Source organism: Rousettus aegyptiacus, unplaced genomic scaffold (assembly GCF_014176215.1).
Source record: "Rousettus aegyptiacus isolate mRouAeg1 unplaced genomic scaffold, mRouAeg1.p scaffold_m13_p_10, whole genome shotgun sequence".
In the NCBI taxonomy this organism is placed as follows: Eukaryota; Metazoa; Chordata; class Mammalia; order Chiroptera; family Pteropodidae; genus Rousettus; species Rousettus aegyptiacus.
The window spans coordinates 25,926,896-25,949,593 of NW_023416285.1; the positions used below are offsets into that span (position 1 = coordinate 25,926,896).

At 43.1% G+C, this 22,698-nt stretch overlaps 1 protein-coding gene across 8 annotated transcripts in view; it reads left to right on the top strand.

The window, feature by feature from the left end:
- The first annotated feature begins 6,738 nt into the window (after positions 1–6,738).
- The window catches only part of LEF1 (lymphoid enhancer binding factor 1), a 103,084-nt gene continuing 87,124 nt past the window's right edge, over positions 6,739–22,698 (top strand). For 5 of the 8 annotated variants that reach the window (XM_016145917.2, XM_016145907.2, XM_016145895.2 and 2 more), the window contains exons 1-3: positions 6,739–6,982; positions 9,414–9,480; positions 10,907–11,040. In XM_016145917.2, coding sequence (XP_016001403.2) covers positions 6,770–6,982; positions 9,414–9,480; positions 10,907–11,040 — 414 coding nt within the window. In that variant the 5' untranslated portion in view covers positions 6,739–6,769. Of the gene's footprint in view, positions 6,983–7,583; positions 8,272–9,413; positions 9,481–10,906; positions 11,041–22,698 lie in introns of those variants that run through there. The other 3 variants (XM_016145953.2, XM_016145945.2, XM_016145964.2) reach the window with 1 other exon arrangement.

The following is a 22,698-nucleotide window of genomic DNA, read 5'->3' on the forward strand; positions in this document are numbered from 1 at the left end:
AATGCTAAGGTGATTCTGGCGCCTTTGTAACACCACTGTTGCAGATGTAGCGATGGTTACGGCAGTTGGTGTGCAAGCGTGAAACCATCTCCATTTGCTCCTGTGGTAAACGTTCCTAGTGCTTTAGAAGTTTTTTGTTTTGCAACTTATGGGTCTCCTCAAGAATCATCTTTGCGTCATGGACTAATAATACCTTACGTTTGTTCATATTTTCACATGTATGATCTCAGTGAAATCTAATGACGATTTTGTCAAGTAGGAAATTATTATACCCATTTTGCAGAAAGGAAGCTGAGTCTAGGACAGGTTAAAAAGCTTGCCTGCGGTCCCCATGGCATGAAGAGGGGGTGGCAGAGTCCACCTCCAACTCAGAATTTCTGACTCTGCATTACACTATTTCAAAGCTGTCTCTTTACCCTGGTTACTTCTGAAACAAGAGAATATTGTTCAAGAAGCATATTCAAGAAGGGGCCTTGCAGTTTTTTAACCATAAAGAAACTTTCTGGCTAGTCACACCCTGGCTTTAGGAAACGATTTTAGAAGTCTACCAAAAAAAGGATTTCAAATCGCAAAAGCCATAGACATAGTGAGTGCTTTGATAAAAATAATATTAACACTGGTTCTCCAGAAGCTAACTTTTGTGAAAGAAAATTACTTGCTGCACGGTACCGTGTGTAGAAAAAGCTTTACCCACAATGAACACACGCAGTCGTGTTGCCGACGTTCTTTTCCTAAATGCGGCTGCAGAAGGAAGTGTGAAGCATACTGAAATAAGACAATATTTATGGCTGAAGAAATTCAGCTTCGCATAACGTTAATTATGAGCAAGATGCTTTCCTTAATAAAATTACTGCAAAACAAAATCTGAAGGAACTAAGCGTTTCCCTATGTTCTCTTTATTTTACCCCATGTGCTTAAGAATGGTTGCGGGAAAGAAAGGGAGAGAGTAAAAGAGCAGAGGGAGAAAGAGTTATAGCAAGACGGCCTCTGCTGAGGGTTGGTTTTGCTTTAGAAACTGGAATGTGTCCAGGCTTGATTTTTATTTTCAATTCACATTTCAGATCCAGCTCCCCAAACTCTTTGATCTTTCTCCCTGTCTCCTTACCCGGAAGAGAACCCTTGGCCTTCTCAGCTGGGAGCTGGGAGCACACGTGGAAAGACTGGCTCAGATCCATATCCCTGCCAAATTTAGTCACACAAAGGGGCCTGCAAGGGAAAAAAGAAAGGATGAAAGCAGCAGCCGCCAGGACTTCAAAGGCCGCGCCGCCGCGCCGGGCCCTGCGCAGGCGCCGCCCTCCGCGTATATAAGGCGCGGCTCGCGCGCGGGCGGCCTCTCAGCGCTGCCACCCTGCGCGCGTCCCTGCCCCGAAGGTGGGTGGCGGGGGTCCCGCGGCGGGGCAGGCCCGAAGGGGCGGGACACCGCGTCCGCGCCCCCGCCCCCGCCGGCTGCCCGAGGCCCGTCTTCAGCCAAGTTAAAGCGCTTAAGAAAAGTTTTCAGAAAGGAGAGAAAAGACTGTCACGTCCAGCCCACTAGGCGAGCAGTCCTGTGGCCCGTCCATTTATTCCAACTCCCATTACACTCCATTCTTGGGATCCCCCCTTCCAAACGAAACGCCCGCTCCTCTGCGCGGGTGTCCTGTTCCCGCGGGGTGTTGCTGGGGCTCCTGTCGCGGACCCCAGCCCCCTGGGCCCAGCCCGCGCCCCTCGTTCCTCTCCGCACTCTCCCAGCTTGACTCTCCCTCTGGGCGGCCTCGGGACGTGAGCCGTGGCCCCTGGGTTGGCAGAGGATCGACCGGCCGAGCCCAACGATGCTGGGATGGGACGGGGCCCTCGCTCACCGACCGTGGGAGGACTCGGCCCCTGGACGGGCGCGCCTGCGGCTCCGCCCCAGAGACACGCGGACGCCGAGCTCTGCCCGCACCCGCGCGGGCGCGGGAGCAGCCACGGGAGGGACGGAGCAGCGGGCGGGGTCCGTGGGCGTGGGCGGCCCCCGCCCGGCAGCTCCGGCCCCGCGGAAGCCCGGTGTCCGCAGGCAGCCGGATTTGGAAACGACATTTTTACGGTCCCACGAGTTCTCTGTTACCAGGGCGGGCGGGGTGAGTTTGTATGTCTTAGGAGGAGGCAAGAAGAGGCGGAAGAGCCCCTGGGACACAAACTGCCATTTCCTTCGCACCCCCCCCCCTTCTCTCTTTCTCCGAAGTCAGTTAAACTGAAGAAGCGCACAGCTTATGTCTCCAGTGAAGTGGGAAATCGAGAATGCTGGAGTTTCGTCTCTGGAATCACAGTCTTCGTTTTCTAGTCCCTCACCCGCGCTTTTATCTCTGGGCATCCTCGTCCATAGGCCCCCGCCACCCCCTTCCTTTGGGATCCCACCAAAGTTGTCGCTGGGAGCGAGTCCAGGCCACACAAAGGGGAAGACCCGGAGCTTGGGCGGGGGGTTAGGGCCGGGTGGGGGGCGGGGTGCGGAGAGGGCTCTGAAGGCCACCGCGCTTCCCTCCTCCCTGTAATTAAAGACTCACTTGAGTGTCTGTAGCTGACTCGACTTGGCAGCAAATCGCCAGGAGGAGGGGACTCTAACGTGGGTGGGGGTCATTCACCCGATTCCCCTTCCCCTACCCGCGACAGGCTGGGCCGAGTTTGCCCTGTGGGTTGCGGGGCCCGTCTCCGCTCCCCCTTCCTCGGTTCCGGCGCGGGGTGGGCGCCTCGCCCCCCACGCGCAGCCGGGCCGACGGCGCCTGGCTCAGCGCAGAAGGAAGTATTGATATAAAACAAGTCGCTGTTCGCTCCCCAAATTAACCCCAACCAACCAAAGCCACCAAGAGGGGAAAAACCAACAGCAATCCAGCCAGCCCCTAGCAATTGTTTCACGGAATTAAATCACATCAAAACGCCCTCTGAAACCCACATCCTGAAGGAGTGAACCTGCAACAGCCAACCTCCAGTCCTAAGCTCGAGTTCACACGATCAACCCGCCTCTACATCCGAGGGAAGGGGGCAGCGGGCGGCGGAGTTAGTCCCGCGCCGCGCCTACCACATCCCGGACCATGCACCCCATAGACGCGGCTGCAAATGTTAATAGCAGCCCCCACACGAATTAGAAGAGACCTCCCGGCGACAAAAATGCCTTTGCCTGGAACTTCGCCGAACCTGTAGGGAGGACGGAACGTCTTCCCAGGGTTACTTCACCCCTCTTGCGTCGCACCCCCACCCGGGGACAGACTCACGAGGAAATGACAACCTCCCTCCCAGACAAAGCTTTAGAAAACTCAGGTGAATGTTTTCTAGGAAAGCTCCTTTTAAGTACAGTCCATCAGAACATTTGCAACAATGCTACGGACAGTCAGCCAACACCCCGCACGCCATGGAGAGGGAAAACACACGACATTAGAGCCAGACTTTGGGCGATTTCGTTGGAAACAATGTTTGCAAAGGAGAGGGTTACCGTCAAGTACTGAAGGCAGCCACCTACACTCGGCCCTTCTAGTAAACAGCTCTCACTAGTTTTTGTTCCAAAAATTCCCATCTTCTCGAGTGCCTCATCTCCAGGACACCTGGAGTTGAGTTCCAAATGACTGAGGGAATCTAGCTCATTAACATAAGGGGGAAAATGGGGTTCGAATGAGTTGCAACATTTAAACAGAGAGGATGTAGGAGTCGTCATTTTATCTCTCGTTGGTTTACAGATAATACCCTTTGGCCATGCTGCGTGCCCCCCACCTCCCTAGAGTATGATAAAAAGGAATTCCACTCTGGCTGCTTTGGTGAAACTGCATTTTCCAGTTTTTTTCCTGTTGGTCAAATTGTGCATTTATGGGAGAACTTTTGACTGTTTCCCCATATTTTAGAAGAGGGTATAAATGTCTGAAAGCTACATGTTCACGTCTCTAGAACATTACATTAATACTGGTGCATAACTTCAAGGGAAGTTGCATATAGCCACCAAACAAAAAATTAAATTGTGTTTATTTCCAATCGTTTCAGTGTACATGCCTTACGGGGGCATTGCAGCAGAATATTCTTTTTGCTTTTCTTCTCTAAAGCATAGCATCATCAGCTATTTAAAGCAGATATAATGTTCTCATTCTGGCTCCCATCACCTGCCCCAATCTCCCCAGATACAATTTACCTGACTTACTGGCCATGCTCTATGTGACCAACCGAACAATTTAAATGATAAAGTTTTTAAAATTGCTTCCTAGAAAATTCTCATCCCTAGGAAGTAGTTATCAGTAGAAGTTTTAGGAGCTTATTTAAAGCATTGTTAAGGTCTTTATACAATGTCCGGCAGCAAGCAATTCCCCATTTAGGTAAAGAAGGGGGATCTTCGCTTGATCATTCCTATATAATAGTGCTGAAGCCTGATTCTGTAGTGTTTTCCTTATTTTCAATTTAAGGGAGATGGAGACACTTCTTCTTGCCTCATGTTTACTGTTCTGAGGTTTTACAGATGACTACCGCATTGGATATAATTTTGCCTGGATTTTTAACTGAGGGGGTTTGAGAGCCAAGGAACAAAATGTAATGTGTTTTCAACTTCGGCTTCGCTTATACTGTAACTTCCACAAAGCATCTCCTTAAAAGTCCCGTCCTTGTATAAAATGCATCAAAGAGACGACGGAGGCTGGGGAATTTTTGAGGTTGGATTCATATTTGCATCTTCAAGGGTCTCTTTGAGCCTGCAGTCAGAGGTGCCAGAGACTGCCTTGTCCTCTTTCTACTGGCTTCACTCGTCTGAGTCTTTTTGCCTTCTCTTTCTCTTCCTTGGGTTGTTTTTCATCCTCTATGAGGTTCCCACACATTGTGGCGTGTATCTTTGAAAATCCAGAAGAGAGCTAGCATAACTAGGTGAGGATATAACAGAAGAGATCTTAAAAAGCAATAATTGAGATCTTCAGTTTTGTCTTCCTCGTCCTATTATTCTCGGTAAGCTTGGAGATTTTATTTTTGCTGGCATGTGCTCCCTTGTCCTTTGACATTATATTTAGGAAAGCCACAGCTCTCTTCCTTGTCCGTCCTGCTTTCATTCTCATTAGTTGAGCAATGTCTGTTATATTTTCCCCTTTTCCTTCTGTCTCCGATTCCCGCCTCATCCTCTGTCAGAGCATCTATCAATGTGGTGTCGATCACAGCTGCGGCGGCTTCTCTTTCATCTTCTTCCCCTTTACAGAGTGAGGGAGGGAAGAGAGGGAGGCGGAAAGGAGGTGGGGGAGAGCCTGCCAGAGGAAGGGGACGGAAGAGCGGGGACCAGAGAAGAGATGCTTAGATGAAGTTAAACCATTCGAGCAGTTTCTTGTCAATTTCACGCGGGTAAAGCGTGCCTCTCCGTGGGTTACAAAAAGCGCCGGGTTCTTCCTTCCCTTGTCAAATTCCCTTTAGGAGCGCACGCGCGCGCGCGCGCACGCACACACACACACACACACACACACACACACACACACACACACACACACACCAAGGACTCGTCCTACAGGCTCTGGGAAAGAAAAAAAAAGTCCTCAATCACCACCTCCAACTCGCGGGCCCCTCCGCCTCCCCCCCACCCCCCGTCCCCACCAGCGGACAGCCAAGGAGAGCTAGGGGCGGGGGAGGGGAGGAGGAGGAGAAGCGACGCAAGTGGGTAGCTTTTCAGCGCCGGCAAGGCGCGCGAGGAGGAGAAGCGGTGGGGAGGCGCAGCCGCTCACCTGCGGGGCAGGGCGCGGAGGAGGGACCCAGGCTGCGCGCTCCCGGGCAGAGAGGCTGGTTGCGCCCGGGTCCCCGCACGCGGCCAAGCTCGGGACGTCCCCCTCCCCTTGGCCGGGCGAACCAGAGGGCAGCAGCTCATTGCTTGACAGAGCAGCCCGGCGGAGGCGTGGAGAGCGGCGAGCAAGAGAGCCTGCGAGCAGGCAGAGAAATTCGAGCCGGGAACAAAGAGTGGTCCGGCTGTGTGTGTGTGCGTGTGTCGGCTCCAGCTCTCCGCAGAAGCTTTTGGGTCCGAGGCCCCTGCTGTGACTCCCCCAGACCCCGCGGTGCCCTCCACTGCCGACTCCCAGCGCTCGCCCGCACAAACTTTATTCTTGGCAAACTTCTCTTTCTCTTTCCCTCCTCCTCCGCCCCCACCTTCTCTTCCTCCTCCAGCAGATTAAACGCGTCAGGAGAAGGAAAACCGAAGCTAAGGGAAGGAAATAAGCTCTGAAACGGACATCTCCAACCCGGGTGGCTCTTTTTTTTTTTTTTTTCTTTTTTTTTCTTTTTTTATTCTCCAGGAAGTGGACATTTTATCTTTTGATTCTCCTTGCACCTTCCTCGTTGGGGCAAACGGAGCCTTTTCGCCCAGCTTCCCTCTTTTCTTGGAAAATTCCCAACTCGGCACCGGGGGGAGACGCCCCGACGGACCCTCCTCTGTACTTTGGAGAGTCGTGTCTTCTCCAGAACCGCCGTCCTCTGCGCGTTGACCTCGGAGGAGCGGGGGCGTGGGGTGGCCACCGGGGCAGCCAAGCCTAGAGCACCCCACACTGCGCCGCGCAGACGCCCCCAGAGACGCCAGCCCTCGCAGCCCGGTGCCCACCGGCCTCGGGGGCAGGCGCCGGCGTTGGTCTCGGAGGAGCGGGAAGGCGCGGGCGGCCGCCAGAGTTCGGGCGCCGCCGCAGCACGGGCCAGGCTTCCTCCACTCTCCTCCCTCAAGCATCCTTTCAGTCCTCCTTTCTTCCTCACCCCTTTCGTTGACTCCCTCTCTTTCCTGGTATCGCCTCGGGTGCTCTCCCAGCAGAGCGGAGATTATAGAGTGGTCGGCATGCCCCAGCTCTCCGGGGCAGGAGGCGGCGGCGGGGGAGACCCGGAACTCTGCGCCACGGATGAGATGATCCCTTTCAAGGACGAGGGCGATCCCCAGAAGGAGAAGATTTTCGCTGAGATCAGTCACCCCGAAGAGGAAGGCGACTTGGCCGACATCAAGTCTTCCTTGGTTAACGAGTCCGAAATCATCCCGGCTAGCAACGGACACGAGGTGAGCGGGCCGGATCAGCAAGAGGCGTGGCGGGTCCCGCGGAAAAGCCGAGAGCCAGGGAGGGAGCCGGGGAGACCTGGCGACGGTCTCTTTGAGGTCCCTCCTTTGCTGGGGGTGGGGTGGATGAGCCCCCTGGTCAGCATTCTTCCTTTGTGTGTGTGTGCGTGCGCGCGTGTCGGGTGGGAAGTGCAGGGTTATGAAGGGAAACTTAGTCCACGCGGGCCTGTTTGGGGATCGGTAGCTAAACCGTCGGTTTGGGGGCAGGACAAGCTGACCCTAAGGCATAACGTTTGGCCTTCGGACTTTTTAGCGGCGTTGAGAGGGTGTCGTGCATTAAAGCGAGGATGTGTGAACAGAGTTCTTTTGAAGGACGGAAAAGAGAATGCACTCGCTATCTTTTTCGGTAGATGTGTATGCAAAAGTGCGTTAAACCACCAAAGGCTTAGGTGGAGACGTGCAGAGCCACAGGCTGAGAGGAAGGGGAGGCGGGCGTGGGCCGGGGACAGGCGGGGCCAGCCCAACCGCCGCTTAGCGGGGCTCGCGCGGAGCGGGCCAGCTGAGTGGGCGCGAGCCTGGGCAGCGGGGGCGGTGTGGGGCTCAGTCCGTGCGGCCGCGAGAGTCCCAGCGTCCGGCCGGCAGCCAGGAGCCGTGGGCGTGCCGAGCCGAGCCAACCCGGGGGGCCCTCGCAGTACCGCCCATAACACTCGTTTTCTCCAACCCTCGTCACTTTTGTAAAATAGCGCTTATATTTAGGGTTAGATCGGGCCCTTAAATCTATGCAGAAGACAGGCGAGTCAGAATGGGGATGCAGCGGAAGCCAAGGCACCCACTCAGGGGAGGGTGGAAAGCGTTTTATCAGATCTCCTGGCCGGCGGCGGGCGATAGCGCTAGTAACCCGAGTAGAGTAAATAGAGACACGTGGGTGCCGGCGAGAGAAAGCCGCCTGCGGGACCGCGCGGAAAGGCTATTTCAGGCCCAGCGAGCGCTTCAGAAGGAGGGGTGGGTCGGTGGGCGGATGGACCTTGATACCCGACACTCCACTGGCCACTGTTCTTCAGCGGCTGGGAGACGCTTTGGAGGAGGAAATCCGGTAGAAAAGTTCTAACGCTTAAATGATTTCAACGCTTTTTTTCCTCCAAAGAAATTTGGAGGGTATACCCTTTTTCCTTAAATGGCATCCTTCTGCCCCCGAAAAGAAAGCGTGTGGTTTTGGGGGCGGGGGCATTTGGGGTTTTAAACAACGAGTTTGAGAACACCTCCGAGTTACCTTCTTTATCCCAATGGCAGGGGTGAGTACACATTTTGAAAGGCTGGGGGCCCGGGTTCTAAGGAGAACACATAGGCGTGTTCTTCATCCTCTGAGTCTTTCATGCCAACATGCTAGGTTGAGGGAGACGGGATGGGGATTTGCCAGGGTGCACCCAACCTCACTTAAAAGGTTTGTGACTATGTATGTTCGGAGGAGGAGTTCATTGGAGGGACACGTGTCCGAAGAACCGACCGAATAACATCCAAAACAGCGCCAACTCTTATTTGTAGAGAAGCCTCTTTCTATCTGTTTTGCTGTCCTAATTCCATAAATAAATTTGCCATCGTTTCACTTTTTCTGCATGTTTGTGCTCTGGGGAGAAGGGCGCTGCATTCAAAGCCCAGAATCCAGGTATTAGGTCTTTGTTAATCTTTGCCATGGTGGTAAGTGGGCATGGGGCAGCCCCAAGGAAGATGGTGAAAGGATAATACCACTGATTTGCACGTGGTTGAGTCTGGGTAGATGGTGGTTACCAGAACTGATATTAGCTGGGCTACCTTTTAGATGTCTATAACCCCACTCTCAAATTTTCCTTTCTTTAACCACAGAGTAAGTTCACTTTTTTCTTGTAAACTTGTACTCAGCTGGCCATGGTAGGTTATAAGGAGTGGAGCTCTGCTGGGACTAGCTTGGGACAATGGCTTTAGAGCCCCATCTGTTAGCGGTTGGCTTGTCTTTATTTAAAATGTAATTTTCATTTGAACAGTAATATTTCAGCTTGCTTTTAATCAGCTGTGATTGAAGTGAACACTGATTGAAGAAGCTACCAAAACAATCAACCACATTAACTCAAACTCCTATCATATTAGGCCTCCAAGTAGCCTTGATACATTTTAGCAAACAGCAGTCAGAACAGCATGTGGATCTTTCCCAAATTTCTTACATTGTTATTGTTCTTCCTCTTATTATTTACTTTTTTTAATAGTTGTCCGTGGATAATAATGACTCAAAAATACATGTTGAAAAGAAAGAGATTGCTTATACCTCTTAGGTTAATAAAACGGGTAACTGAGTTGCACCAAACCCTGTTTTGAGTTACCAGTGGATACACACTTATATCAGTATTGTTACAAACTCTAAGGTGATTTTCTTTCTTTTGGGGGTGGGGATTCATGCTGTTAGGTGGCCAGACAAGCACAAACCTCTCAGGAGTCCTACCACGACAAGGCCCGAGAACACCCTGATGACGGTAAGACTAATTCTACTTCTCCCAACTTTGTCATTTAACATGTGCAATTTGTGAATGTAGGTATGTTTTGCTATTTTGAGTCCAAGCACTCAAGATCAGATGTGATGAGTCTATGCATACTGTTTTAACAAAATGGAAAAGAAAACCCGGAATTTAATGCTTATCTCTAAATTTAAAAACTGTCTTTGAATGTTAGGGGCCTTTGGATTTCAGTTGTATTCCAGATTCTTTGTGGAAGAGGAAATGTCTATGAGTTTACCACTTTTCCTCATTTTACCTAAAGTTCTAGTTGGCTGAGATCTTTAGCATTTTTTTTTTCCTGCATAGTTACGTCGTTATAAAGAATGACAGTCTACACCAAATTATTTTCTAACATGAATAGTTTCAAATGGATTTTTGTTTGTGAAATTGCTGTTTCTAGTTACAGTGAGAAGGCAGGCGGTGAATGCACAGACTTAATGTGGCTCCATAAAGCAGAATCTAACTTTTAAAAAAATAAAACTTTATTCATAAAATTAGGAACTATGCATCTGAAATATGATAGTCCTACCAATTTCTGATTCTTGCTTGAAAGTTTAAAAATTATATATGCTTTTTAGATTTAAGGAGGACTACCTGTGACTTTAAAAGAATCAAGGAACCTGTAGGGTTTCCTTGTCAGACAGTCGCATTTCTGTTCTCCTTTAATTGTTTACAATTGGCTTAACCAGAATGAAGTGTTTGTACTTGTAATATGTCAGCCAGGAGAAGAAGGGAAGAGAACTATAAAACAAGGCTTCTTCCTGAGCTACAAAGTAGTTACACAGATTAAAGAGAAAAAATATATACACCGAATACATGCAAATTACTTTGGCAAAATGATGTAAGTATAGCACATGAAAATTGAGTCTCCTGGAGTTAATCCTTCATAAAGTCGGGTAGCTGCGCATACTCCAGATACAACTCTCTCCCTCAGTAAAAAAATCTAGAAATTTTTAGAAATCTAGACAGGTAGAATTTTTGAGTTTGCCTATTAGGCGGATCATAATTTCAAGTGTGTAAATATATACACATGTTAATAGCTAGGTAGCCTAATATATTTATATTACAGCTTCAGGTTTATGTGTGCTTTTTCATGTGTCTCTATTTCGTTAGTATTTGAACAAATTAAGTTAGATGGATGACACTTATATTTGTATAAACACCAGTCAATAGTGGAAGTAAATTGAACCATATGTTTTTAAAACATCTGGTTCACTGCTAAGTCATTTAAGAGAGTAAATACTATCTATCTAAAATAGAGTACAGGAATTCAGTTACAGTATTTTGTAAACAACTCTTTTAGGTGAAGTCTGATTTGTCATAGAATTAGCAGATTTTAAATGAAAAATGCAGTGATATAAAAAGGAAGCCAATGCATCATCGTTTGTTCTTTGGGTTTTCTCAGGAAAGCATCCAGATGGAGGCCTCTACAACAAGGGACCCTCCTACTCAAGTTATTCTGGGTACATAATGATGCCAAATATGAATAATGACCCATACATGTCAAATGGATCTCTTTCTCCACCCATCCCGAGAACAGTGAGTAACGTGCTGATATTGCATATTATTTTCAGAAGAGCAAATTAATTTGTATTTTGGCAAAATAATTGTATTTTTTTAAAAAAACATATTGGAAATGCTTTCATTATATATGACCAGTCATTGCTAAATGAGACCTGTTGTGAGGAATGGCTGCCTTAAAAGAATGCTAACTTTGATGTCTTGCATTTGGAATTTTAACTTTTGGCGTGTTGGTTAAGATTAATAAATAACAGATCACCAGTTGTCATGAAATCAAATGAAGTTAAATCAACAGATTTATAATTTTATGGGTATTTTGCTTTCTGTGCTGATGAGAGGAAAATTTGATTTAATATTTTAGTTCTCTAAGTACTGAGTAGCTTACACAATCCCTAAGCTATCTAAATCAGAACTACTTTAGCTCATTTGGAGCTGAACATTCGGAGTGTTATTTCAGCTTTTAAAACAGTGTCTCATTTTATTGTATTAGCTAATGTTTCTTTAAAATCAGTTGAGAAGAGCTATTTTTACTTTATTAATTGTTGAGAGAGTATTACTTGACAATAACCCTAGTGAAAATTATTCTTTTAATCTCGTGGTTCAGTTAGTATTCAGAGTTCCAAAAATGCAGTGGTCTTGTAATTGCATGATGTAAATGTATATAGAACTCTGAAGAATTTCAGATGTTACTTGACCATATTTTTCTTTTGCCGGGAAGTGGAAACCTCATTTATATAGCAAGAGAGCATTTAAAGTGTAACTTGTGTAGTATGTGAATGTGAGATGTGCTAGTGATGGGGTGCTCCTTGGGAACCATCCCTCTGGCGGTGGGGATGGATTTTTTACTGCTCTGTCAATATATTTACCTTCATTCATGCGGTCTCACTCTCCCTCTACCACCTAAATGCCAATAAAAGGCATGGATGTCTTGAGGTCTTAGGGATTAGAATTTCAGTCTAATCCATCTGACCCTCCCGAGAGTCAAATTCTGGATCATAGAAAGGAACCTATGATAGTTGCCTTATTAGCTCAGTCCTTCCACTAAATGGAAAAAAAAAAAAAAAATCAATCACAGACATCTGGGGAAAGTACTGTCGGTAATACCTCAGTGAACAGAATCTAAGGGCCTGGAAGAGAGGAATATTGTATGCTCTTTAAGAGTATTTGTGTTTATCTTGATTATCCTTAGTACTCAATTGCTGAATTGATAGCTATATGAAATATAACTACCTTACGTGGACACTGTGACTTATAAGTTATTGTAATTATTTTTCGACCAATTTCAAAAAGATATTTGACCTTTCAAGTAGGAAATTAGATTTTTCTAATTTTTATATAGTGGCAAAAATGATGATGTTGGAGATCTTGTGGTTGTTATAGGAAATACCGATTTCACATTTTTTTAAAAAAAGCTTTTTAAATATTTAATGATAGAGATGTCTGTGTGGTGTATATGAATCTCTTAAGAAGTGAATGAATGAATAAAAGCAAATATAGTTTAATATTTAGAGATTCCCCCAAATAAATGCTTTTGAGTTTTAAAGTGTGTAGGAGACTTTGTATTTGTTGAACTAAATGTGATAACATATCAGATATTTCTTTATAATTGGGCTGTTTTGTTGTTGTTTTTTTTTTCTGAAAGGGGAGGAAAATATATTTTTAGTTAAAGGATAATTGAAGATCTCTGTTGAAAGCCTAGAACAACAAATAGTCTAACAAATCTAGATTGCAGTTTCTGACTTGGTAAACCACAGGAAATGGCCACTAAAACAATCTTATCCATTTTGGCTATGCGCACAGTTAATGCTTAATAAGTATTTGTGGGATTTATTTCATAGTTCAGCTACTTCTTTCAAAACAATTTTTAAAGTCAATATAATAGAAATCTGTTGATTATGAATGATCCCTAAATATATTGAAAATTAAACTTCTTTCAACCAGCATTTTCTGTCTTAGGTCTCTCTAGCTTTTTCTCCCCTCTTCCCCCCAGTGTACTAATTGTTTTGAAATTTTGATAGAATGGAAGGTATTTATTGTTAGTGTATGTATTAAAATTTCGAGGTCAGTAAGTTTAACATCAGTCATTATTTAGGAAAGATTTGTGGCCAGAATAAATGTTGGTGGGTGTGTAGAGTGGACAAAGGTGTGGTCAGGAAAGTTTTACCTTACCCTGATATCTGCCTCTTTGCTCATATTCTGTTACATTTTAGGACATACTTACTTTAGGTACATTTTCTTGCCTTATTCTGCAGTTTACACAATTCCAGAAGCTTTTCAGTTTTAACCACAAGGCTATGTCCATTTTTTTTTTTTAAGGTTCAATTGAAGTGAGTTGCGATCTTTAGTTTTTAATACCTAACAGTCGTTTTTAATGTGTCTGAGACCCAAAACACTTTAACCGGAAGGCAGCTTCTCTCCTTCACCCCTAACCACACTTCTGCCTTCTTGCTCTCTAACTCTGCCCTTAGCAGGACAAGTGTTTGTGTAACTGACATCCACAGTGATAGGTTTTTATCTGGGGTGTCAGGAGCAGGGTGACCATTTGTGTTTGGGCTTATGGTGGAAGTAGCCCTGAGGCATCCCCGTTACTGGAATTTGCATTACAAACAACTGCTTGTTTACTGTATCTGCTGCCTGCAGGTGTTAGGACTAGAAAAAACATCTGGAGGGGGGAAGGGGAGCATTGACCACTACTTACACAGATTCTTCCATTTATAGGAACTGCATGGTAATCCAGAGAAGACCAGTTAGGGCCACTGGCATGTGCAGAAATGTTTCTTCTGGTAGCTTATTTTAACAATTTGATATGCATTTTTACACGCATCATGACATATATATGATTGCAGAGTTTTACCTATGACCTAAGCACAGTATTACCTACTCAAGAGAACTACCTTCTTCGGTCAGGCTTTTTTCCTTCAAAAGGGAGATTTAAATTGTCTAATTACAATCTTCCAGAACTGGGATTCTTAGAGGTGTGTCTATACCAGAAATCTTATGAATAGATGTTTCACAGAATTTTAAATAAGAATTCTTAGTTCAGATAAAATGGGCCTAAGAAGAAAGCACCAATAATGATAACATATTTGGTGTCAGTATGAGTTCTTCAACTTTGAATTGTCTTCATAGAGAATGAGAAGATGTCAAAGCCTTTTAAATAGGTCAGAACAAAGAGTTTTGAAAGCATACCCCCAAGCTTTTCTTTCTCTGAGTTTTATTTATGAAAATCCTGTAGGCCAATGGTAAAGGTTAATATTAAAAGAAAAAAAAATGTAGTTTGTTACGTCCTCTGCGGGGGTCCTGGCATTCATGTGCCTGAATACTCTGCGAACAGTGAGCTTGACTGGCTTTAACTTAGTCAAAGTTCCCACTGGCCTAGTGCACTGTAGTTTATTCATCTAAGGTGTCAAGCTTCCATTTGTCCCTCACACGCCCAAATGTTTAACACCTTTGAAGAGAAACATCTCATTTCTCTTCAGCTGCTCAGGAGAGGGAAGAGCAGCAGCTTGGTACAGGAAGCTACAGCAAACGTTGAGCTGGGCTGTACCGACCACAGCAGCACACCTGGTCAAGTGCTGCTGGCTACATGTGTTTGTTTCTGTGTGATGTTTCAGAGGGTTCACGTCTAGGTGGGAAAGGAAGGTGCTTGTGTTTGCATTTTATCTTTTTTTCCTTATTTTTATTAGACATTACTATTAACATGTTTCAGGGGGTCTTTTTAAAATTATTTTGAACTTAGTTTGAGTTTCATTGTATGGTTTTTACCTTAAGGGAAGCAACGTTTGGAATCCTCATGAACAGAATTATGCCTATTAAACCTTTGTCTTAACTTCTCCTCATGTTTGTATTTGCTTACAAACAGCTAAAATTTGACTTTTGTCATTGCTCACGTCTGGAATTAGGAACTGAGGTGGATATGTCTAATTAGTAAGCTTTCACTTAAATCACTGTATATCACATTGCTGCATATCTTTGAAAATAATCACAGAAATAATAATTCAACGATAGAGGAGACCCTGGCTTGTATTTTGAGCAAGATTTTAAAGGCAGAGTGTCTTTTCACTTTACTGCAAGGAGCTACTTAATTTGACTTACCGATAAATTAATTTTCTAATCTAAGTTGTATACTTTTTGAAGCTAAATGTATTAAATATTCTTTTTTATTTCAAGTGCAGGAGTAGTTAACTTTTAGAAAGTCTATTCTATCTCAGATTTGAATGTGGATGTCAGCATGTGTGGGAAAATTCCTCAGTCTCTAGACTCTTCCGTTTGATTCTAGTTGTTCTGCCAGAAAGTTGGGAAAGGATCACAGTAAGAATAATTTAGCACTACTGCCATCCCTCCTTTAGATATCTTAGATATGTTATGACCAATAATTTGTTTATTCCAGTGTCTCAGGGAGCTGATGTTGCACTTGCATGACTGGTACCACAAGAGTATGATTCTTGTTCAGATATGGTTTTTTTGCAATGACCCTAGAAATTTCTTGTTTATTTATAAACACATGAGAACAACTCACTTTCACTAAAACAAAGCCATTGAGCTAACCTACACAAAATCTTACTCTTCGAAATACCCCTGTCCTTACCTGTCCCTATCTATATAGGTCCTGACTTGTTCTCATCAACCCCATTATTTCGATTCAGTCAACCCCATTATTTTGATCCAGTTTCTCTTGTGGCCAAAGACTCATGTGTAATTTATCAGGGCAGAGATGGGGCCTCACAAGTGGATCTATCTGGACTTGAACTTATAGCCTCACAAGTATTCTTTCATAATATCAACTGAGAAACTTTTGCAGCTTTTGAGGCATGTTTTTGTTTGTTTGTTTTTGATTTGTCTTTGTTTCTTTTCCTTAGGGTGTTTTTGGGGTTGAGGGAAGGGTGTGTTTTAAGTAATCTTGTTCTTTAGGCAGAACTATTTTTAATTTATGTGACTGACATTTTTTAAGCAATCAGATCATTTCATTCCCATTCCTCTCTGACTCCTTTTGTTCCTCATTTATGTATTATGGACATGATTTGAATTTTATAAAACTGGGTTCCCTTTGATTTTGAGATAGACTTGGAATTTCAAGATAAAATATGCCAGCACTGTCTGTGATCCAGCAAAAAAAAAGCACATCTGTTTTATTTCTGGGCACAGTAGATCTCAGCATTATATAGGTGCTGCTGTGATGGGACTGAAGGTTTTTAAAAAGAGGATATTCCTTTAAAACTTGTATTTTTAAAGTTATTCCTTAAGTAGTTATGCCAAACTGAGCCAGTCTTTGGAAAGCTAATACTGTAGCAATCAAGAGACTCAATACTGCTTTGTACTGTCCCAACAGGTCTTTACTCTTTTGGAAGAGGCAGCTATTGGACTTTGTTTAAATAATTTTTAAAATATGTTTTAGATTCATGATCACCTTTTAAATATTAATTGTGACCATATAAAGTTACAGTTTAAGGACTGTAGACTCTGCTATAAGCTTTTAAGCCATTTTAGGCAAACAAATGATCCAATATCTAAGATTGGGAGGTGTGAAGCCAGAAAATGACCTAGAGACAAAGACTCGGAGAGTAGGGTTTGAAGTGTACCAAAGAGGAATGTGGGGAGTTGAGTATAGACAGTGAATAGGGATTGCTAACTCCAGAGTTTTTGATAATATAGCCAATCTAGCCTGGACTCTTTGTAGACTATCAGCAGAGGCGGTTCAGAGGATTATAGTCACTGTAAAACAGTACATTTGTACACAATACCCACTCTAGCTAAACCTCTAAACTGATGAAAATTATCCACTTGCTATTGTAGACCACTTACAAAACTTATTGAGGAATGGTATGCGCCTGCCTTCAGTTTATAGAGAGAAATTTGCGAGGGCATTTCAGAGCGAACAAGGGTTTTGGTTTCTTGTCATCTTTCCCCCACCTGACTGAGAAATATGACTGGGAGAGATGTTGCATCACAAAGGATCTCGAAATGTGTTTTATTTTTTGCAGCTAACTAGAGGCAAGTAGACTCTAAAAAAAACGTTTGATTATTGACTATTGTTTCTAGCTATGCCCACAAATATATATGTGTATGTATGTGTGTGTATATATGTATACTTATATAGAACTTGGTAGTTTTGCAGAATCGTTTTACTCATAGTAATGCATTGCTGATGTTATGTTCACTTTTAAAAAGAGGTCTATTGCTATTTTACTCAACATACAGAAAGGTTAAATGAAGGAAGGCTCTGTAATATAATAAGAGGAGTGGCTCTAGTTTAGCATTTATTATTGTAAGCTTTCGAATGAAACCATTACTAAAACAGAATTTTAAAAGCTAACATACTAAGGTATTTTATGTCTTTTTATTTTCTTAATCCTGAAAAATTTTGCAATAAAACCTATCAACTGTTGATTATAGTTGATCATCTAATCAGTTGATCTGAGACTACTATGAATTATGAGATAGTTACGTTCAGCCTAGAACAGACACTTCAGTAAAAGTGTCTGAATAAAGAACGCACTAGAAATTTGAGGTGTACATTTTTTGATTGTTAACAAAGATCTTTCTTTATTAAACCAAATGCTACGTGGCAAGCAAAATCTGAAAATGTCTGAGAAATAATCCTTAATATTTTATTATTTTACCTTTTCTCTCATGTGTCAATGAAAAAAAAAGCACTAAACCAATGTCTTCCATGAGGAAGTCAAAGTTGCTCTTTACAGAATGTTGTTTCCAAGTCACAGCTTAAAGCAGTCAGCTGCGGGCTCGCTGCTGGAGTGAAAAGAATGTGAGTGGAGCCTCCTATGAGGGCTGATTGTAAGAAGTACTTATCTCTTATTTAGGTCCTAGAAACCTAACTGAAGATGAGGAGATGATAAAAATGCTTCCCCCCCCCCCCCGAAGGGTGCTTGAGATGGAAATATAATAGCAATTAAAAGAAAGCTATCTTCAATTATGTTTTAGTATCATATGGCTAATGCTTTTCAATTCAATATTATTCTTTCCCAGATTGAAAGGATATATATTTTTTCAGTAACACTTGAGATATTTTCAGATATTAAAAACATTCTTTAAAACTATTCTTTGTGTTCTTTCTAAATACGTGTGGCAGCATCAGAGCTGACTTCTAGCCAGTTTGTGTTGTAAATTGATTATATCCTTCTGTAATGTGGAGAACAAAATTTTTTAGTCTTTATTAGATGGAGGTAGGCATTCCCATGTGAAGGCTGAGCCTAGTCCCAAGTCTGTCATAAATTTTGCAAGTTGTCACGATGTCCCTGATGAATGTGATTTCTTCTCTTGAGCTTCGTTTTCTCTCTTAATTATTAGGAGAGTACTTGATTTTCTTCATCAGCATTATAGTCTTTCACTAAGGGAGTGAGATGTGTGAGGGAACAGATTTCTACATTTCCTATTTGTTAAAAATCTCATATCCTTCTAATATTTAATGTGATATTAGCAGATTAATTCCTTGGATGGGAGTAAGAATATATTTTTGGTTAGGAGATTTTTCCCCCTTAATCCTTTAGGAGTTGGGGTTCTTCTCATGGCAAAAATTCTAGAGGAGCGCCAAGAGCCATATGAATGTAGAGGACAACAAGCAAGTTACAATTGCCTTTTTTTTAACTATAGCTTTGTGCCAGATATCATGCTAGGCAATTTACATGGTTGTCTTATTTAATTTAATCCTAACTGAAAACTGTGTATGGATGTCGTGATCTCCATTTTGAAGGTATGGGCCCATCCTCATGGACAGCAGTAACCTCCCTCAGTAAGTTTAGAGTCAGTGCCCCTCCTTACGGTCTAAAACTTGTTTATTTTTATTACTAATAATCATATTTGCTTTCAGAACATAAAACACTTATTAATGAATCATAATATTCAAATGGAAAATGGAAAAGCAGTTATTAGTTTGATAATTAATTTCTTTTTGGAAATTTCAATAATGATTAACCATCTTCTGTGAAAATAAAAAGAAAGAATTTATTAACAATCAATACATGTTTACTAAAAAAATTAGAAAACTCAGATGAGCAAAGGGAAATGAATACTAAATCTCCAGGATCCCACTGTCATAAATGATCACTCTTAAAACTTGCCCGTGGCCTTTAGAGCTCTTCCTATGGACGTATAGAGATATATGTAAACATACACAATATATGTTATATGTTCATGGCAATGGGAACGTAATATACTCTTTTGTCACTTGTCCCTCCCCCCACCAGTATATAGTGGATATCTTTTTTACTATTCTGTAACATCAATTTTAATGATTGCCTAATCAGTCTTTTGGTAGATATTCAGATGGTATCACTTTCCCCCATATCTTAAATAATATTTATGAATTGTTATGAGTGCATATTTTCTAACTAAATCTTTGTACAAATCCTATTTCTTTGGAGCAAATTGCTAGAAGTAGAATTGTAAAGTCAAAGGCAATGCACCTTTTTATGTTGGAGTAACCCAACATTGCAAATTAACCTTAAAAAACTTTTATTTAAAATCAGTATTTAAAAGTATATACTTGATTATGTTCAGGTTGGTTGTGGTTTGTCCTTTGAGGCTGATGATTTTCATGTTTTATTCTAGTCAAGAATAAGTCCAGTAGTAGTCAAGCTGGACAGATGGAAAGCAGAATATCAGCTTAATTATTAATAAGGCCATATTGGAGAATGTGGCTTGAACCATGACATGATTTTGGACTTCCTTTGACTTCCTCAAATTGATCACACCAGAAAGCTACAGGCTTCCCCCACAGAGGCAGGGGTTTACCTCCTGTAGAATTGGAGACGAGAACAAACCCCTGCTTGGGCAAGTTGGCCCCAAAAGAGAACCAAGAGTCAGTCCGTCTTTGCCCAGTTTCTTCTCCCAGTCACCAGAGATAAGTGGCTCTTCCTCGTGGGAAGTGAACGAGGAAGTGGGAGAGAAAAAGGCGACCACCGCTGCCAAGAAAGCAGAGGAAGCTAAGGAAGAGGGGAGAAGGAGAGGGTTGTTATCTTAGTCCTAATCTTTTATCAGATTGATCGGACTGTGGGCCATAGGGCAGTGATGGTAACACACTACATACGTATGATAGGAATAGCAGCAGAGCACTGCCGTGGGAGTCAGATCTAGGTCTCAGTGCGCTGTTACTGACTAGCTGCGTGTTCCTCAGCCAGTTACTTGCTCTCTCTGAACCTGGGCTTTTTCACCTGTTACATGGATTGCCACTTTTTCTGCGTGTGAAAGTACACAGTACTCTCGTGTTAGAAGTAACGTTTGTGGAAGTGGGACCACTTGCAGCCGGATTACTGGTGGTGTTGGAAAGGCAGATACCTGGGCCCCTTCGTAAATGTCCTGACCCAGAACCTGCAGGCAGGTCATGCATATGCACTTTTAACAAGTTTACCTCATCGACTCTTACCTAAAGTAAGGTTTGGAAAAACTGACCCAGTAGATGCTCAATAATTTACCTGAGATTCAGACAACCTTACTGACTTACACAAGATCTCACACCAGGAAAGCAGTGGAACTTGAACTCACTAGAGCTCCCTTCTGTCCACTCAGCCCTGTCCAGCCCTACCCTTCGTTGAGACCACTGGCACTCAGTTCACTTCTGGTCAGAACTCAGCAGGTTTCTTCCCTGAGTGTTCTCCCCCCCTGACTGCAGAGTAAAGCTCACGTTTTAGTGTTATTTTCAAAGCTTTCCATGGTGTGGACCATTGACATTTCAAGACTTGCCTCCTCACTGTGCTACCCTGCAGCTTACGATTCTGCTACATTTCCAGACTTGCACCTTAAATCCTTTCCTAAATCCCTGTCTCCCTGAAATACCTTGCCAGCACAATCTTGTTCATCCTTAAATAAGGTCCACGCTAAATGGTACATCCTCCAGGAAGCTCTTCCTGATTTCACCACCCATTAAGACTAAGTGTTCTCTCCTGTGGGTTCCCATAGGACCTTCATAACTCTGTTACCATGTCTTATGTAATAGTTGGTTGTCTCCATATTTGTATTTCTCACTGTTTGTTAGTTCTTTTAGGATAGGGAGTATCTCTATTCGTTTCAGTTGCCCAGAACCTATTATACTACCCTGTATAGAGCAGGTTACTGCCCAGATGTTTGAGGAGTAAATATAGCAGAAATTTTAAAACTTTATTAATGTAGGCAATAACACCAGCTATTAGTCCATATTTAGGTGGAGACTCTTAAAAATATACAAACTCATATAGAATCACAAAGCTGAAATTGAGCTTAGAAATTACCTGAGTGTTAAATGTAGAGTCCGTGGACTAGGCATTAGCTATTACTTTTAAGTACTTAGTACATGCCAGGAACTGTTCTAAGCATTTTATATGTATTAGCTCATTTGCTCCTTTTAATAACCTGATGACATTCCTAATATCCCAGTCTAATAGATGAGAAGACAGAGGCATAAAGAGAGCTGAGCAGATGAGGCATAGAGGGCATAGAAAGGATTAAGGACCACTGTCAAACAGACCAGGAATCGAAAGGTCAGATGAAGTAGGCAGTTTGCTCAGATCACACAGCTAGTTGCCTTGATTCCCACTTCAGGGTGCTTTCTGCAACTTTAATTTCTTATTGCTGTCACTGCCACCGGCACACAGAAGATGCTAGATGATTGTTGAATCAATAACTTTCTCATCAGTCAGATGTAACGGATTCCTAATGTATAAGAGTTTGGTAAGTATAATATGAGATAGATGGTATACGAAATCATAAATTTCTTTAATACAGTTTTTGGTAGTAATAGCTGTTGTGCTAGTGGACAACGTGGAGTCCAAGGCGACCAGTTAGATCAGCGGGAGCGAGATGGATAAAAGATAATGCAAGTTCCAGCCTGATGCCGAGGGGACAGTGTGAGTGGAAATCATGAATTTAGAAAGAGGAGCAAGTTTTAGGACAACCACTCATGAGTTGGGCTTAAGAATTAGCCTTTGTCTTCTTTTTCATGCTAAGAAAACAAAAAAACAATATCTGGAACCAAACATATTACATTATGGACATCTTTTTGGTCCATGACTTAAAATGCCTCACAAAATCAACTAACTTGCCTCTAAAGCTACCTGGATCTTGACCGAAACCTCTGTATGATTATGGGAAATAGAACTGCATATTTCCCAGAGGTGAGAAGAGTATTAGTATTAATAATATCATAGAATATGATATTTAATGAATGTACTTTACATGAATTTTTTAAATTAAATACTCACTGTGACTCGGTGAAGTGAATACTACTTGTCTTTAACATTTTCCAATAAAGAAATTGAGGCGCAGAGAGGTTATTTGATTGCTTTAGTCCCAGAGTTTAGTTAAGAGGTAGAATTTGGATTCAAAATCAGGTATCCTTGATTAAGGAGCCAGGATCCAAGTGATGAACTAGTTTCTCCTTGAAAGGATGTTGAGAAGAATCCTTGGTCAATGTCAGTAAACTACCTTCAGGATTAAAAGCATCTGTAATGCTGGTGTTTTATTGAATGATGTAAATGGTTTGGCTTTCGTGGTGGCTTAGTAGTAGGTTCTGAGAATACTTGACAATTGTCTTCTGGTTCATTCAACATATAGCCATGTAATTGCTCAATGTGTTCTTGAAAATTCTCAGGGAATATGTGCCCTTGGGTGTATCAGACACATTTTGGTAAATGTCTGATTTTTGTAGGAAGCTTCATTGCTCAGTTCTATGGCCAGTGTCCCCAAGTC